The sequence below is a fragment of the Megalobrama amblycephala genome, linkage group LG3 (genome assembly GCF_018812025.1).
Source record: "Megalobrama amblycephala isolate DHTTF-2021 linkage group LG3, ASM1881202v1, whole genome shotgun sequence".
NCBI classification, from domain to species: domain Eukaryota; kingdom Metazoa; phylum Chordata; class Actinopteri; order Cypriniformes; family Xenocyprididae; genus Megalobrama; species Megalobrama amblycephala.
The window spans coordinates 41,878,046-41,896,475 of NC_063046.1; the positions used below are offsets into that span (position 1 = coordinate 41,878,046).

The 18,430-nt window shown below is 36.8% G+C and overlaps 1 protein-coding gene and 1 long non-coding RNA gene across 3 annotated transcripts; one reads left to right on the top strand and one right to left on the bottom strand.

Annotated features, from left to right (window-relative positions):
* Window positions 1-2,218: 2,218 nt before the first annotated feature.
* Window positions 2,219-7,376, top strand: LOC125265334. The gene is made up of 5 exons (XM_048185473.1): window positions 2,219-2,379; window positions 3,408-3,743; window positions 4,126-4,470; window positions 5,606-5,674; window positions 7,063-7,376. Exons 1-5 carry the CDS (start codon window positions 2,241-2,243, stop codon window positions 7,116-7,118), a joined length of 945 nt encoding a protein of 314 aa, XP_048041430.1. The 5' UTR covers window positions 2,219-2,240; the 3' UTR covers window positions 7,119-7,376.
* A 1,185-nt stretch (window positions 7,377-8,561) lies between these two features.
* LOC125265335 lies at window positions 8,562-13,306 on the bottom strand. 2 transcript variants are annotated; one of them, XR_007184245.1, is made up of 6 exons: window positions 12,808-13,306; window positions 12,407-12,462; window positions 11,729-11,819; window positions 10,024-10,076; window positions 8,700-8,764; window positions 8,562-8,588 (listed from the first exon to the last, which is right to left on the bottom strand). It is a non-coding gene; the product is annotated as an uncharacterized LOC125265335 (long non-coding RNA). The 2 variants fall into 2 exon arrangements; XR_007184244.1 differs by lacking the exon at window positions 12,808-13,306 and having other exon boundaries at window positions 12,407-12,756.
* Between the last annotated feature and the right edge of the window lie 5,124 nt (window positions 13,307-18,430).

The following is an 18,430-nucleotide window of genomic DNA, read 5'->3' on the forward strand; positions in this document are numbered from 1 at the left end:
AAAATTTTAATTATTGCTTTTGTTTTTTTACATTTCAAATGCTCACCCATCTGACATGACGTGTGAATAAAGTTAATATTTTAAAAATCCTAGATTGCGTTGAAGTGAGTTAGAATAATTTACGTTAATGTCTGGTGCTGAGGAAATGCAAGATCTATTATGTGAATACAGTCTATTGAATTCAGTTCACATTCAAACTGGCAAACATAAAACGGGTCAAAAATGAAAGCTGTGTATATTTTGACCCTATTTAAAAAGGAATAACCTCCCTCAGAGGTTGGTAGGAGCTTTCATCACTGGGTATATCAAACCGCATAAGTTCATAGAGGAAATAAGTCCTATATTAACCGTGCAGTTACAACATGAAATAATATTGAAACCAGTGGCGATTTCTTTAAGACTGCAAGGGAAGCTCGGCTTCCCTTATAATGTCACAAAATTAATGGTCAAATATGTACTATTGTATTAACATTTTATTGACTAAAAATGCGTTAGAAAACGTTCATCTCAAAGACGAGTTCGTTCAGAATCAGTTACATATAGCAGGTCGGCTGACTCGATTTCCTTCTCATACATTCCCGCAGCGTCACAGTGCATTTCCCTATTGAAGCCCAGCGTCCATTGACTTCAATGGGGCTGCTTTGAACGGTTTTTTTCAGCGCTTCGAAACTAGACGGTCATTGGATAAACGCTGCGATTATGTCCCGCCCACGGACGCTCAGCGTCTCTGGGGTTGAATGGGGAGTGGGCTGGCCCGGACTCCGAGCTTCTGCGTGATGATTGGAGGGTCTGTCGAAAGACTGCATCTCCTTTTGACTGACAGCGATTCTGTACTATAAGGAATCACTGAAGCTATTCGCGCTCAGTCCCATCGCGGATTTCTCAAGTTCAGTCGAAATAAAAACTGCTGCAACCTATTTCTTTGATATTTGCTTGGCGAAATTGCTTGATTTTCATCATACATTTCACACAATTATACACCACATTCCTTGTTTCAGTTTTACAGAGTTTAATTTTTTTTTTTAGATCGTTCATTCATTCATTCCTTCATTCATTCATTCATTCATTCATTCATTAAGCAGCCTAGCTCTGCTGGCCATTGAGAGGACACTGGTCAAGTCACTTGAAAAGACTCCTAGTTGGTACGACAGGGTCACAGACCATTTTCTTGAAAAGGAACGTAGGGCAGAATTTACTTTTAAATAAATAGACAATTTTATGATGTAGGCCGAAAATGAGCTTCCCCTCTCTGACAGACCAGTAGCCGCCACTGATTGAAACCTCTAACAATTTACATAGACTAAATTGTATAGCTTTTGTATTTTATTGTGAGAAAGTAGTCAAACCCGGACTAATTAATGTGTTTTGTGCCCTTGCCACTGACAGGTAGTACTATGGTCCGTAAAACACAAAAATCATTTGACTATATTTCTAGTCAATGTACTGGACATGGTAGGGTGACTATATTTTGATTACCAAAAACCAGGACACTCAGCCCGGCAATGAGATACTCAAATGACACGCGAAGTTTACTCAAAGATGCCTTATAATTTCAATACATTTAAAGTAGTTCTATACCTCCTCTGTATGTATAGAAAATTTTTATATTACAAAATACTATCTATAACCAAAGACACAAATTCAGACAGGCTTCTCAGAGGTTACTTAACATGTTTTATTATGACAAGTTTCAAAAATAACAAATTAAATAATGATAGAAATAATGTATCTTCTGTAAAGATATAGATAGTTTTTGTTAGTTAGTTTTTGTAGGTTTGTGAGAGCTATTTTTGTTCAATTTGGATTTCTAATATAGCAGAGGTATTTTTTTTAGTTATTTATTAGTTATTTATTTTTCTAATACTTTTCTTCTTCATCCTGTTTTTCTTCCTCATCCTCCTTGTTTGCCCATCTATATTTTGCTGTAGAGCTGATCTTTCCCAGCAGTTTTTTGTTGCTTAAAGGTGCTCTAAGTGATGTCACTTGTTTTTAGGCCAAAACATTTTTTGTCACATACAGCAAACATCTCCTCACTATCCGCTAGCTGCCTGTCCCCTGAACACACTGTAAAAAAAACGCGGTCTCTGTAGTCGCCACAAGCTCCGAAAACGGCAATAAAAACAAACTGATGCAGCCTGGACCACGAATCATAATAACGACAAGAATGATTTTAAATGCGCGTTCATGACTGTTTCAGGAAGCACGGATGGGAGGAGGAGGAGGGCGGGTCTAGCTGAGTCATGTTTATTTACAACTGTACATTTGACATGTCAATATTGAAACAGAAAGGGCTTTCGTTCCCACAGAATCGGCATTTGTTTTTCAGAGAAACTGTGATGAATCTCTTCATTTTCCTCCTAGTGTGGGTTTTCCAGCTTGGTAAGTCCTTTTTTGTTTCTGGTGAAAGATAATGTTGAATGTGACTCGATTTCATAAAGCACAAACTTAAAGTCCAAATCGTCAAATGAGACGAGCTGGATTAAAAAAAGAGTTATTAATAGTGTTTTAAACCGCGAATAAGATAAATATATTAGCTCGTTCTCTGGCAGCTGTCTGTGCGCGCCAGTGTTGCCATGTCCGTGGTTTTCCCGCGGAATTGGGCTACTTTAACACTGATGCCGCGGGTTGAAGCAACCCCAAATAACATGATAGACCCTGGAATGCGAATTGTACCTGGGGACCCCCCTGAAACGCGTTTGGATTAGTTTTGGACTAGTTTTGAGTAGCAGTTGGGCGGGTTTTGTTGTGAAAATCTGGCAACCCTGGGCGCACCCCAAAATAAACAAAGTCAGCGAGCTTCGGGCGTGCCTAAGGTCAAATATACACAAAATATGTCAACCTTCCAGGCTCTGTTCACGTAAACAGGCAAGAAGCTGAACACTTTTTTAAGAGTTAAGATACTTTATTCTATTCATATCTTTACTGACACAATAAGGCGTTTTGGTAAATGTCCTCAAACTGTTTATACCCTATCTCTGTTGAAATATTTCTCTATTCAAATACGTATTTTGTGCAACGACTGTTGGTTTTCGAAACACTGACAAAATAGAGGTGCAGAACTACAAGATTTATAGAGAAAAAGCCATATTTTGTTTTGCTATTATAGGCTAATATATTTATTTTCTAGGTAGTTTATTTTATACATTTATGGCCAAAACTTTTTTTTCCCCATATCTTGGTTTTTACCATGGTTTAAAAATGCTTTTTGTTCCTGCACTTACAGTTCCCTCTTGATGTCAGTGACCCTTTGATGATGTTTATACTGTAGGCCTATTGTTCATGCTGTGTTCATTGTTGAAACTGCAACCTTGTGATCATGCATAAAGGGATTCAAACACTTTTACCGTTCTTGTACATCCTACTTTTTTGAAGTGATTCTATTCATTTTTTTTTTTTTTTTTTTTCAGGTATGTCCGGTGTTGACAAAGACAGAGTGTCAGTGTCAGTGATGGAAGGAGATTCAGTCACTCTGAACACAAATGTTAAAACAAACCAACAAGAAAAGATTAAATGGTTTTTCAATCACACTTGTATAGCTCAAATCAGTGATTATCTTAGTAAGACCTGTACAGATGTTCAGTGTAATGAAGGCACTGAGAGATTCAGAGACAGACTGAAGCTGGATCATCAGACTGGATCTCTGACCATCACAATAATCATATCCACAGACTCCGGACTGTATAAACTACAGATCATCAGCAGCAACAGCATCAGTGAAAAGATCTTTATTATCACTGTCTATGGTGAGTCATTAATGAATGTTTAAAGACTAAGGTTATACATGCTTAGTCACAGTGTGTTTATTTTTACAGCAGTGACTTGCATTATAATATTTGGTTTCAGTTTCAGTTTCTCATTTTATTGTGTATAGTTGCCCTCAGTATTATTTTGAAATAAAAATTTAAAATGGAACTTGGGGTAAGGTGCTTCTCAGTTGGCATGTTGTTGCTGATGTTTTTGTTATAGTTATCTATCTTTTTCATATTTCCATAGTATAATTTCAAATATCTCCATTTTAACCTGTAATCCAATCGTTTTTCAGATCCACGCTTTTGTTTTTCTTGTTCCATGTTGTTGCTATTTTTCAATGGCACGAAAAGCAGCAGATGTTTATTTGTGTTTCAGATGTTCCTGCTGCTGAGCGTGATGCAATGAAGAGAAAGTCAGTGAAGGAAGGTGAATCTGTCACTTTTGATCCTGGTGTAATATACAAAGCGAGGGGTTTGATGAGATGGTATTTTAATGACACTCTCATCGCTGAAATCACTGGAGATCAGAGTAAGATCTGTACAGATGTTCAGTGTGATGAGAGATTCAGAGACAGACTGAAGCTGGACAATCAGACTGGATCTCTGACCATCACAAACACCAGAAACACAGACTCTGGAGAATATAATCTTGAGATCATCACCAACAGCAACAGCATCCGCCGTCAGCACAGCATCAGCATTATCAGTGAAAAGAGCCAAGGTAAGTATCTGTCATTCAGTTAATTTTCCCTTGAGCAGTATTAGAATATAATTCAGTGGTCTTATGTTTTAACTAGGGTTGTCGATTTAATGCATTAATTAGATTATTTAGTTACGGTAAAAAAATAACGCGTTAATATTTGTAGCGCATTTAATGCACTTGCCCCACCCCAGACCAATGTAGTTCATCTGACATTACAAGGACAACAACTCACTGCGTGATGGAGCCAAGAATGCAGTCAAAAATGCCCCTGTTTGAGTTTTTGTTTCATATTTAGATCATATTTTGAGCAATATCCCACGAGTAACGAGTGCAATATTACACAAGTGTTTTTGTCCCACAGCCTATATAATGAGTGCAAATGCAATATTGATTTTATACAAAAATTCAGTAAATAAGAAGTTAATATTGTGTTATTTATTTAGACACAATATTGTCTATTTTGTTTAATTTTGCTAATGAAAATTTAAAGACAAAGCAAAGAATCCGCGTTTTGAAAGAACCGAGTGAAAGACTTATTGGACTTGAAGCGGCACTTCACAGACCGAACGGTGTATGATATCAAAGTACAGCGAGAGCAATTCAAAAGCATACGGAGCCGTCTGCTCTTGCAGTACTTTACTACTTTGATGTCATACATGTCATTTGTTAAAATTAAATGTTAAATGTATAGTTCACCCAAAAATTAAAATTCAGTCATCATTTACTCAACCTCGTGGTCCAAAAGTTCATGTGTAAAAAATGTCTTTGTTGAATCGAACAGAATATTTCTTTCTGAAGCTACTTTTTTGTAATATGTATTTGTTGCTTTACACAATAATGACTTAAAATTATCTTTTGGGGGTAATTACTTTGACAGCCCTAGTTTTAAGGCCTTCCTGGTCTCTTTCACTGTGACATGTCAAGTGTCACAATGCAAAATACCATCACTGTAAATATGTTTGTAGGTGATAAACACTAGATGGTGCCATTTCTGTTCATTCAAAATCATATAACTGATGAAGGTGGGAAGGAATATCAGTCAAAGTTATCTAAAAAGTCAATTGTCTAGCAAAAAATCTAAATCATAAAAAAGTCAGTTGTTGATCTCTATTAATAATCTGTCTAATAATAATGACTGTCTTTTTCATTACAGATTGGATTGTGTATTTATGTATAGGAGGATTATGTGTTGGTGTTCTGCTGGTGATTGCAGGTGTAACTGGTGAGAATTTCTGGTTGTGTGTTTTCTGTGTGTTTGTGTGATGTGTTTTTTAATGGGGTCATGACATTAACTTTTTTAACTTATACTATGGGGCTGTTGAATGCTCGAATTTGATTGGTTGATCAACTTTCTAAATTGCAATTATTTTCAGGGAAACGCAGAGCTAAAGTAGTTCTTGGCAAGTCTTGACCACATTACAGTTCCATATCACTTCGCAAAATGATTTCAGTTATTTCAAAATGTCCTTACAGCCTATAACAGCAAAAGTAATTAAACCCACAACGACACCAACCAAGCAAATAAATATAGTAAACTATAGGATGAAAACTACAAATTAGTGTCATGTGTTCATGTCATTTGCCACAAAATATGTTTTATTGTGTCCTGAAAGTGCATCCTCTCTCTTGCTCTCTCTCTATCTCTCAGCAGTAAATCACGCACAAAACTTGCATTTGTGGAATTGCATTCTCAAGCTAATTTGCCCCGTTTAGTAAATCTGGCCCAAAGCATAATGACATCATTTACTCACCGTTTGTGCTGCAGCTGCTGTCAGATCCAGTACAGTTGCTGCTTCATCCAACAAAAGTTTCATTGCGAACTCTGCATTACACTGGGCCCCTTTTACAAAGTAAAATGCTCTGAACAAACATAATACTCTGACGTGATCTGGGACATCATTAAAATAAACCATTCACTTGTGTCTGACACTGGGATTTTTCTGAAGTCTGTACAGAGACACAAACAAGCTGTTTAATATGGATGTGTCAAAGCAAATATTCTCTCAATCTTCATTTGTCCTGTTGTTGTCAGAAACTCAATGCTGTATCATCTGTATACTGTATCCAGTGTAGACAGCGTCACTGATTATAATGGCTTCTATTTACTTTTGATGTGGCGCTCACATCCAGTCTAGGCAAATGTCAGCTGTAAAGCAACTGAATGCCACTGGGCGGGGCCTGTTGTGTGATGATGTATAACTATTGGTTGATGTCTTTCTGGAGGCAGTCATATGCAAATGTTTTGACAGTGTGACATCACAGATCCCACAACATCAAAATGAGGAGGTTGATTAAATGATTGGTTTATAAAAATTAGAGCGTTTTAAGATAGGAAACTAGCAGGACCTCATATATGTCAAAAGATCAAGGCAACTTTGATTTGTCATGTCATGACCCCTTTAACCGCAAAAACTAGATGTTTCACTCACAAAGTCACATGATGCTGTTTTATTCTTTTCAGTCATTTTATAGAAACATCCAAATTCATACTGATTCAGTCAATATTATCAGATTAAATCGACGGAAGTATCTTTGTGTCTGTGTGTAAATGGAACATCAATCATGTTCATTTCTTTTAACTTCTGTCAATTTGTTTTTTTTTTCTTATAGGAGAGTATCGTAGAAAATTGCCTTGCATAGGGCGTCCGGTGTCCCTCGCTAAATGATCAATCAACTGGCTTTTAATTGCTCAGAGGAACATACAGTGTCATTTACAGTACTATAATTTTGATTGTGAAAGACGGTAAAAACCTGTTAATTGGCTAACAGTAAGTTCCCTTACTATATGTGCAAAATGTAATACAGCTAACCTTATATTTAATTTAACTGTCCAGTTTTTTTTTTTTCCCTTTTTGCAAGTAAAATGAACAAATAATCTTATACACTGCGTTCCAAATTATTATGCAATTGACAAATCAGTAAGATTTCAATACAATAAACATTCAGATTTTAGTTTTTCTAAGAAAATGTTTGTTTGTTTATTTATCCATGTCTTTTTAGATAACTGGTATCAATCTCAGACAAAATAATTTGCCAGATCTATGGAAACCCTACTTAGAGGTTGTTCCACATTATTAAGCAAGTCACAGTTCTGATGCAATATGGGGAGGAAGAAAGATCTTTCTGAAGATGAAAAGCATGAAATGGTGCAATGTTGTGCAAAAGGCATGAAAACAACTAATATTGTGTGAAACTGAATGGAGATTATCGAATTATCATGAGATTTGTGAGTGATTTAGAGCACAGCAGAACTCGGTCAGATAAAGACTTAATGAAAGTTCCTGTCAAAAAAATTAATTGTATTAAAAGGGCAGCTATAAAAAAAGCCAGTGTTGAGCAGCAAACAGGTATTTGAAGCTGCTGGTGTCTCTGGAGTCTCAAGAAGCTCTCCATGCAGGCTGGCAGTTGTGCGTAAAGATGCATTTCAGCCACTCCAAACCAAACCTCACAAAGAGAAACATTAACATTGGACCATTTCATGCTTTTCATCTTCAGACAGATTTTTCTTCCTCCCATATTGCATGAGAACTGTGATTTGCTTAATAATGTGGAACAACCTCTAAGTAGGGTTTCCATAGACCTGGCAAATTATTTTGTCTGAGATTGATACCAGTTATCTAAAAAGACATGGATAAATAAACAAACAAACATTTTCTTAGAAAAACTAAAACCTGAATGTTTATTGTACTGAAATCTTACTGATATGTCAATTGCATAATAATTTGGAACGCAGTGTAATGTACAGTGAAAAACCATGAAGTGACATTCCCAGAATTCCCTGTATACTTTTTCTTACCAGTTAAGCACATTATGGTTTTATGGAACATCCTATGTTGTTAAATGCATGTTTATTGCATTATTTTAGTCATGTTTGTTAACATAATGTCTTGTGTTTGTATGTATGCACTGATGCACTTTCCATATATTGGTATTTCTTGTGGAAAACTTTGATTCATAATGTGGCAATTTCTCTTTTGCACCAAACAAAACAGAGCTTAGTTTGGCATGTCTTTGCGAATTCAGAAGAGAAGGGCTGTTAGATTTATTGGTTTTAAAATGTAACCGTTTTGAAAAATTACAGTTTTATTTTGTAATAGGAGCAGGTTGTTAGCAGAGGGTCCAACCTCACTGAGAGTCTGCAAACATCAAATTAGACATAAACACTGGTCTGAATATGTTAACAGCCTAGATCTCACAAGTGTCTCTGCTACATTTGCTCATTCTCTTACAGCACAACTCTCACTTACCTGGTCTAGTCCCACAGTAAGAGCAGCACAATCGTCACTGATGACAGCTGGGTCTCACGGCTTATCTGAAAATAAGAAATAAAGCTTTATATACAATCACTTCACCTAAGAGTTACAAACCTTCAGTATATATGAAATATATCAAAGGGATAATGTACAGTCAGACAGTGATTAATGCAAATTAAACATGGACAGGATGATCAGTGTCCCCCATTCACAGCTACTGATCAATAAATATGTGCACATGAAATATTGGTTTGAGATCATATACAAGATCACAAAATAGATCCATTTCAAATCAATATTTCAATATTTAAAAACCCATGGTAATGTTCATTACATTATGTGTGTGTGTTCATCACAGTATGTCAGGTTGTGTGTAGCTTTACAACTGTTTTATGAGGACACGTGTTTTATGAGGACATCATGAGAACATGTTCTTCATGTTTGACTTGACTGAAGAATCTCAGTGTGTTGTTAGATTGACAGAAGCCTGGTCTATGAGGACACTAGTTTTACCGGGACACTGATAACTAGATACATTTGGATGGCGCCCTGAGTTCAGGGTTAGGGTTAGGGGTTAGGGTTAGGTTAGGGGGGTATGATAGTGGTGAAACGAGGTGTGCTAGTTGTACAGTAAGTGATCATGACTCACTTTTCACACACACAATCATAATTCAGTGACTGATAACTGTGGCAAACAATCTGCTTCTTAGAAACACTGAAATCTGTTCTATTCTTTAAAAGGTGCTAAAGAGGATCTTTTCGTCGACTGAGAAACCAAAGACTGTTACTGAGTTTTTGAAATGAGCGCATGCGTAAGAACAACCCCCCTCCTTCACAGCTCATTTCGAGGGAACGCCTCCCAAAACTTGTGCACAAGTATAGGAACACGAGTGTTTACCGCCGGCATTCGCTGTGTCGTGTTAGTGGATTCATTATGTCAGACTCACCGCAGGTAACTCATAATCTGCAGTTGTTACTCCTGTCTCCTGACAAAAACATTGCATGCAGCGCCTGTGGAGTGTGGAAAGTTACTGGAGCGCGCAGCCACGCTCGTCTCTCACAAGGAACGTCACGGCAGTGATTGACAAGCCAGAGGGCCAATCGTTTACGCGATTGGCTGATGTTTTTAAGGCCCTACCTCGTGCACAGATGTTGTATATATATTGTATAATATTATTACTTTCAGTGCACCTAATAAATAGTGTTTTATCAGTTAGTAAACACAGTTTCAAGTAATATTGCAAAAATGTATAAAACAAAACATCCTCTTTAGCACCTTTAAGGACTAACTCAATTATTACTTTACTTTATTTGATACCTTTATTGTTGCTGTATCTTATTCTTCTGAATCTGATTCTTCTCAGTTACCATCTGAAAATAAGAAAGAAAAGCAAATACAAATCAAATCAAAATAAAGAAAAACAATTATTCATTGCAGTATTACTCATTGAAAGTCAATTTCAACTGAGGGTGCTACTTTTTACCTACTTCTAAAATGATTATATCTAAACTAACAAACGCAATTATGAGTTTTCAATATTGACATTTGCTACAGTGAGCTGTGAATTATGGGTTATCAGTATCGATCCCAATCTTCCATATGGGTGCACCCCAGAGTCCCGGTAAAACTAGTGTCCTCATAGACCAGGCTTGTGTCAATCTAACAACACACTGAGATTCTTCAGTCAAGTCAAACATGAAGAACATGTTCTCATGATGTCCTCATAAAACACGTGTCCTCATAAAACAGGTGTAAAGCTACACACAACCTGACATACTGCCATGAACACGCATGTAATGTGATGCATATTAGGGCTGCACGATATATCGCATGTGATTGTCACGCGCATTTCGTCAGTAAAGCCGGTTCCCTGATTACTGCTAAATCGCCATCACCTGCTTTCAAATGGAGCGGCATTTAATAGACAGAGCCGTAGATCACTGACAAGCTACGCAATATCGCGTTCATATCGCAGATGAATTGCCTTCGATAATGAACGCGATATTGCGTGGCTTTTCAGTGATCTACGGCTCTGTCTATTAAATGCCGCTCCATTTGAAAGCAGGTGATGGCGATTTAGCAGTAATCAGGGAACCGGCTTTACTGACGAAATGCGCGTGACAATCACATGCGATATATTGTGCAACCCTAATGCATATATAAAGCCATGTAGGGCTGCACAATATATAGTTTTGTCACTGATACCTATCTGTGGGTGTGACATTGCAGTATAAATGAAGTCAAGTAGGCTATAGGGATCATAGTTGATCTGCGATCCATACGGACTAGGGCTGCATGATGTATGGTTTTAGCATTGTATCCCGATGTGTGCATCCACAAAAGTCACATCACAGGATGTGCAATGTCAAGTGTAGGGATCGTAGTTGATCCGAACGGTCCAGCTGCCCCCCGGTTAAGAGCGCATGTGATTCACGTATTAACTGCAAAGTTTATCCATCATAGAGTGAAAGCTTATCATTTGCTTGTGTTTTTAAGTCCTGTCAATTTAAACATCAAACACAATATGAACTTGCACAGAGTTCAGTTCTCTTTCTCTTATCTTTGAGCTTGAACAAACACTCTCAGCGAAAACAGTCGGTTCTGTATTGTAAACAATTAAGAAAACGGATGCATATAATATTGGACCCATACATGCTTTCCTCAATGTGTGTACCTGAATACAGTTAGATTAACCTGAAAAACATAAAGCACTGCTTATTTTAATTTGTATCTTATTTTTATTGTGTTTATCTAAGCTTGTAATTCGTTTATTATTCCCTAAGCAGATGCACTACCCTACAAAATTATCCCAATCATCCTAGAATGATTAATTATTTTCAAATAGAGCTATTCAATTCATCTGGTGGAACTGTTTTCATATTGCAATATATAAATTGCAGAAAAACTAAATATTGCAATGTCAGATTTTCTGCAATATTGTGTAGCCCTATTTCCCTGAGTAACATTTAACCTTTAATAATAAAACAAGTAAAATCATGACTGTAAATAACATATAATATACCTGACACAGGTGAAATCATCTTCCTCCAGAGATTGGGCTTTCTCCATCACTGTTTCACTTCAGCATGATCTGATGTGTCTTCTGTCATCTTCTGTTTTTAGTATAAACATCAAAAGATAAATTATAGTAAACAGCAAGTTATTTTCATACTTTATTGTATGATATTTAAGAATTATGTATAATTGAGGATCAATATTCCTTCATAAATTTTCACAATTGATAAATTATAGACAATAATACTGACAGTATTAATTTGACTTAATAAGACTGACAGTTCTGATACATCTTATCATAGCCAGTAAATCTTTGTTTCTTAATGTCTTTAAATCAAGCAGAACTGTAGTAATATTTACAGTAGGCTAGTATGTGAGGATACTGTACTGGGTGAAATGCCGACTGTAGTCATGACAACGCCTTATTATGATGGCTTGGCTAGGTTATTGCATGCGATCAGAAAATGATGCAGTTACAATTATAGTTAAATCGAAAACCAGTTTAAAATGACAAGCATCGCTGATTCCCTCCTGACAGTCTTTAAACACAATCACAATCTCGCTAGCGCCGTTAGCATCGCGAGCTAGCTGTTTTATAACTGTAAAACGAGCTGCAAAGAGCTTACAAAACATGAACAAACAAGCCAAACGGACCCACAAGCATTTAAAAAGCAGAAGAACTTACCTTTAAAATAACAGTAGCCTCCATCAGGTGCTCAGATGTCTTCTCAGGTGCAGCTTCTATCCGGGCCAAACAGGAAATGAACGCGAAGACTCTTATTATAAACCATACTTAATATAATATACGCGGGATTAAAATAATAATAATAAATATATGTGATGTGAGCGCACGAGTTAATGTGTGGTTGTGTTTACATGAATAGCATATGCTAACGAGATAAATAAACTGTATAAATACTGAGTAAACAGCGTTCAAGTTACTTTTATACTTTATTACATGACATTTAAGGGATATTTTTAATCGAGGATCACTATTTATTCATATATTTAATTCACAAATTAAAAATTATAGGCAATAACACTTAAATAATTAGTATTTTGCATTAACTCGCTTGTTATACAGACCTATGCTGAAGCTGAAGCTGAATGAGGCTCCGCCCACCGGCGCCATCTTGTCTCGCTTGTTGTTCATTGCGTATGCAACCAATAGGGGCTGCGGAATTAGGCTCCGCCCGTCGGCGCCATCTTGTTTTCGTGATTTCCCGCCTACCAGTACCGATCTGACCAATCACAGGCCTCAATACTTACACTTGTGTGAAAAATGCAAATTTTCGATGACGCCGGTACAGTACCAGGACCCGGCTGCAGGGGCGCACTCTCGTACACAGAGGATACACAGTGTATGGTATAAAATCAGGTTTTTGTGGTATATAAGGACATGCCGCGAAAATTGGAGAGGGTGCTTCTGGGACATAGAGAAAGGCATCTACATTGCCGGAATTACAAGGACATGGCCTGTGTCCTCATAAACCCAAATGTCCCCGTAATGCCGGTGCGTATTCAGGTCAAAAGTCCTCGTAAACCACAAAAACCAACACACACTCTCACACACACACAAGAGTTAGACTGAGGGAGTGAGGAGGGAGTGAGGGGCGAGGGGGAGGTGGAGGGGGGGTACCACAGAGAGGGAGAGAGAGGGTGAAAAAATTCACATTCAAACCAAAATATCGGACTTCCTGTTGGTCAGAGCTAATGACTTTAAATTAGAAAGTTGTCCGGCTTAATGAGACCAATGTGTGTACCAAGTCTGGTGACTGTAGGTTAAACTAACACCCCACTTTTTTCAAAAGGTGGCGCTATAGAGGCCCTCCTTCCTGCCCGTTTTTGAGGCTTTGCCCATGTCTGCTGGATGACAATCCTGACATATCAGTCGAGTTTCATGCAATTTGAAGCATGCTTAGTGTCTCAAACCCATCCAAAACAAATATTGAAGTTTGATCTGTTGCTATGGCAACAGTGTTTGAAAAATATTCAAACTGTTTTTACAGGTCTTCATTCGTTATGTCTTGACATTATTCTAATGAAGTTTGAAGCAAATTCGGTAAAAATTAGAGGGTGATCTTAAAGCATTTTGAAAATGACACACTTCCTGCTGCCAGTTGATGGCGCTATAACTTGAACTCACAATAGTCACATCCATGTGATCGGCTTCCTTCAATGAGCACACAGCTGAAGTTTCATAAACATCAATCAATGTATGCAGAGGTTATAACACATTTCCTGTTTACCTTTTCTTGCCATAAATTTGTTGCCTCGGCACAGCCAAACCGTTTGAGATATCAAAAATCTGCTCACAATTTTACATCCTCAATGTCTTGACTTCATTCTGACCGAGTTTGGTGGTGATCGGATTAATCGCCTAGAAGGAGTATATCAAATTCCAGAGCATGCATTTTTCAAACAACCCATAATAGCTGACTTCCTGTTGAGCCGGTGGATAACTTAGAGCATGAAAGTTGTTCAGCCCAATGAGGTCTATATTAGTACAGTGTTTCATACAAATACATGCAAGCGTGTTTGATATATGGACCAAGTTTTTGGACACCATTCAAGGGGGCGCTGTCAAGCCCCCCTGCCACGCCCGGGTCCCATCCTTTGCGGCATCCTAATGGCCACAGATTCCATTGTGTGTGCCAATTTTCAAGAGTTTTTGAGCACGTTAAGGCCCCCAAAAAGCCCCGGATGATGGAAAAAAAATAATTCTCCTTAGAAAAACAAAAGGGCCCTTTATGGAAGTAATTTAATGCCAAATGTTTTCGAAATAAAAAGCTTGTTGAATTGCACTAATTGAAAAAAAAAAAAATGCATTACATTAGCTGTGCTTGCATTTTGATGCATTTTATTTTTAAGGCTTGAATTTTTATGGGCGAAATTCAACATGGTTGTATATTTAAGCTGTGAATATTTCAATTAAAAATATTTCACACACATTTTCATTATTAAAAATTCAATCATTTATATTCACCTTTCAGATTTCATTTCAAAATATTCTTTCTGTTTAAAAAATACAACCTATAAAATTCGACTAACAATTTTCAGTCCATTTTATTTCACTTTACAAATTCGCTTCCACAAATTCAGTGGTTAAAATTCGGCAGAAAATTCAACGTTTCACATCCGGGAACTGCAGGAAAAGCAGTAGAGTGCCGATGCATGATGTCTATCTGCTGTTAGTCTTCTTCACCAGCAGGTGTCGCTAGCGGCTGTTTAAGACCAGATCACGGCTAGTAAGTCATCATTCATTCATAAAAACGGATTTACAGAAATGGAGCAAGCGGTAAGTGAATGTGTGATGATTATCAGGGCCAGTATAAATGCAGAAAAGCTGATAAAGACACAAAAGCTGCATTTGTGTTTAACCCTCTATGGTACGGTGTTGCCTCCAGGCAACATGGTCTATTTTAGTTTGTTTTTAATAAAATAAAGCACAAATTGATTGATCAAGCATATCTCAGGACAGAATAACTCAAATACTAATCAATAAAAGTGCAAAAAAGACCAAAACATGACCAACAGGGGTCCATTTTGTGTCCTGTTTCAGCACATGTGCACATGTCACATGACTCCATATTTTCTCCATTGAAAAGTGTTTTTTCACTTGTTTGTAACCATTTAATCACCCAAAAAAAATATGAGTCACCTTCACTGGCAAGTAAAGAAGTATTTTTAAGTAATTTACATTATATATCATCAAATGTTTTAGAGAAAATTACAAAAAACTGTGTGTTGCCTCAAGGCAACATTGTACCATAATGGAATCGCATAAGGCCATACAGCCATAATAGGTTTCAATACAAAAGTATCATATTTGTAAGGAAAAGAGTTAGAATTATCTAAATATGTTGGCATTTTCACATGATTTTGTAATGTTCTTATAAGAATACTAATTCACATACTATATCTGCATATATTATGATCTGCACATTTTCTATAGCACTTCAGAAATGTATAAAACACAGGTAACACTGGCAGCTGATGAGGGTGAGTATGAGGAGTTAATGAGGGGTCATACTGTAATGAGGAAGATGAAATCATAGTGACAATCCGTCAGGGAGATGCTGAGGGTGAGAGAGAAGATGGAGATGAGGATGAAGATGGATATGATAATTTAATATAATAACATAAAAATATGATGGTTTGGTAATACTTGCGTTCCACGATGGTACAATGTTGCCTGAGGGCAACAGCTGGATATAAAATGTTACTTTTTATTAAATATGAAACTTTTAATACATTAAAAACTAGATAAATGTGTTTGTTTAAGTGTCTAGTTAAAGAAATTAATGTTTTCAATAAATACATTTCTTTTTTTTTATATGAAAATGCCAAATTTTTAAATTTTTCCATTGTGGTACAATGTTGCCTCGAGGCAACAAACTTATAAAAATTAAATAAATTAAAAAATTATGAAAATGTTTATTGATATTGTTAAAGTGTCCAATTTTAAGCAGGAAAAACAACACAAATAATTTTTTCCTCATTGATATCATATTGCGTACCATAGAGGGTTAATTCAGTGTCTTTATGGTTACCTGTGTAGGCTACATAAGCAGCTTTCTCTCCAGTGAACGAGATTATAACGTTATTCCCCGATGCTGGTGTACAGATCAAATGTTAAATCTTAGGTAGACATATATTTCTCTCTGTTGTTTAGTTTCCTCAACTTTATATAGCGGCGCTGTGTTGTAATACTAGGGTTTCCCTCATCCGTCATGGATTCCCCTGCCATCAGGTATATAAAAAGCTTAAAAGAGCTTAATGGACTCGTACAGTGATATAAAACACCAAACTCGCACCTCATTTGTGATGTAGGTTATACTATATAGGTTCCAAGAAAGCAGATACTCGCATAAAGTTGTTTTGACGCTGAACGTTTGATATTCGCAAATTTAGGGACCGTCTCTAAAGTTACAACATTGGTATTCATGTTTCTACCTTCAATAGCGTTTAAAGAGAATGATTTACAGTCACAAAACCAACTGTAAAGTGTTCATCTAGGTCTCAGGTATAATGCAAACCTTTTAGATTTTTGATGTTTATTAAAATAAAATGTAACACTTTATATTAACTAGTTAATATGATCTAACAATGAACTGCACTCCTACAGCACTTATTAATCTTTGTTAATGATATTAATTCCAGCATTTACTAATACATTATTAAAATAAAGAGTTGTATTTGTTAACATTATGCACTGTGAACTAACATGAACGATGAACTGCTGCATTAGTAACAAATGTATTGCTCATGGATAGTTCACGTTAGTTAATACATTATCAACCTTATTGTAAAGTGTTTCCAAATAAACTGTCAAATAATTTGTAAATATTGCTATGTATTTCACTACTGTATGGGATCATACAAAAAAATGCCATAATTTAAATCTCAATAGCATGTGATGAGAATGATTTACAGTCACAAAACCAGCTGTAAAGTGTTCATTGGTGTCAGGTCGAACAGTGATGCGCCCTACTCTCTCTCTCTCTCTCTCTCTCTCTCACACACACACACACACACACACACACACACACACACATATTCAAACACACACAACTTAAAATACTTTTTACTTTTTTCTTTTTTTTACACATTCATCACACAATTTGTTCTACTTTGTTAATTTTATTTTTCCTGCTCATATGCTTTAGCAACACAACGTAAAATTTGTATAAGCAGATATGAGCAGGAAAATAAAAATGAACCAAGTTGAACGAACTGTGTGATGAATGTCTAAAAAAAATAAAATAAATAAAAAAAAGGATATGTGTATGTAGGCTACTTTGAGTGGGGTGTGTTTAAATATGTATGTGTATGTGCGTTTACAAGAGTTTGTGTGAGTTCAGGTGTGTGTGTGTGTGTGTGTGAGAGAGAGAGAGAGAGAGAGAGAGAGAGAGAGAGAGAGTAGGGCACATCACTGTTCGACCTGAGACCTAGATGAACACTTTACAGTTGGTTTTGTGACTGTAAATCATTCTCTTTAAACGCTATTGAAGGTAGAAACGTGAATACCAATGTTGTAACTTTAGAGACGGTCCCTAAATTTGCGAATATCAAACGTTCAGCGTCAAAACAACTTTATGCGAGTATCTGCTTTCTTGGAACCTATATAGTATAACCTACATCACAAATGAGGTGCGAGTTTGGTGTTTTATATCACTGTACGAGTCCATTAAGCTCTTTTAAGCTTTTTATATGTCCTGATGGCAGGGGAATCCATGACGGATGAGGGAAACCCTAGTATTACAACACAGCGCCGCTATATAAAGTTGAGGAAACTAAACAACAGAGAGAAATATATGTCTACCTCATAGACTGTAAAAAAATATGGACGTAGCGTCCGTGACGTCACCCATAGAGTTCTGAACAGCAGTTTTGACGCCTAAATGAGGCCGCGGCCATCTTAGCTGCGCGTCACCGCACGTCACTCCCGGATAACTGAAAATGGGCAAAGAGGCGGGGAGGTGGTTTGGGCTGATATGACTGGTTGCTGAAACCACGCCCGCCTAGCTCGACGTGACCATGTTAGCAGCAAAGGAGCTATATATCTATCTAAGATACGATCTAAAATATTAATGAAGATAAGTTTTATCATCAGAACGTTCTAAAGGTTTACTGTCAATCTACGGTGTTTTTTAAGATATAGATGCTCCAACACCAGTAGTGTTGGTTGTGCAAATAACAACATGGA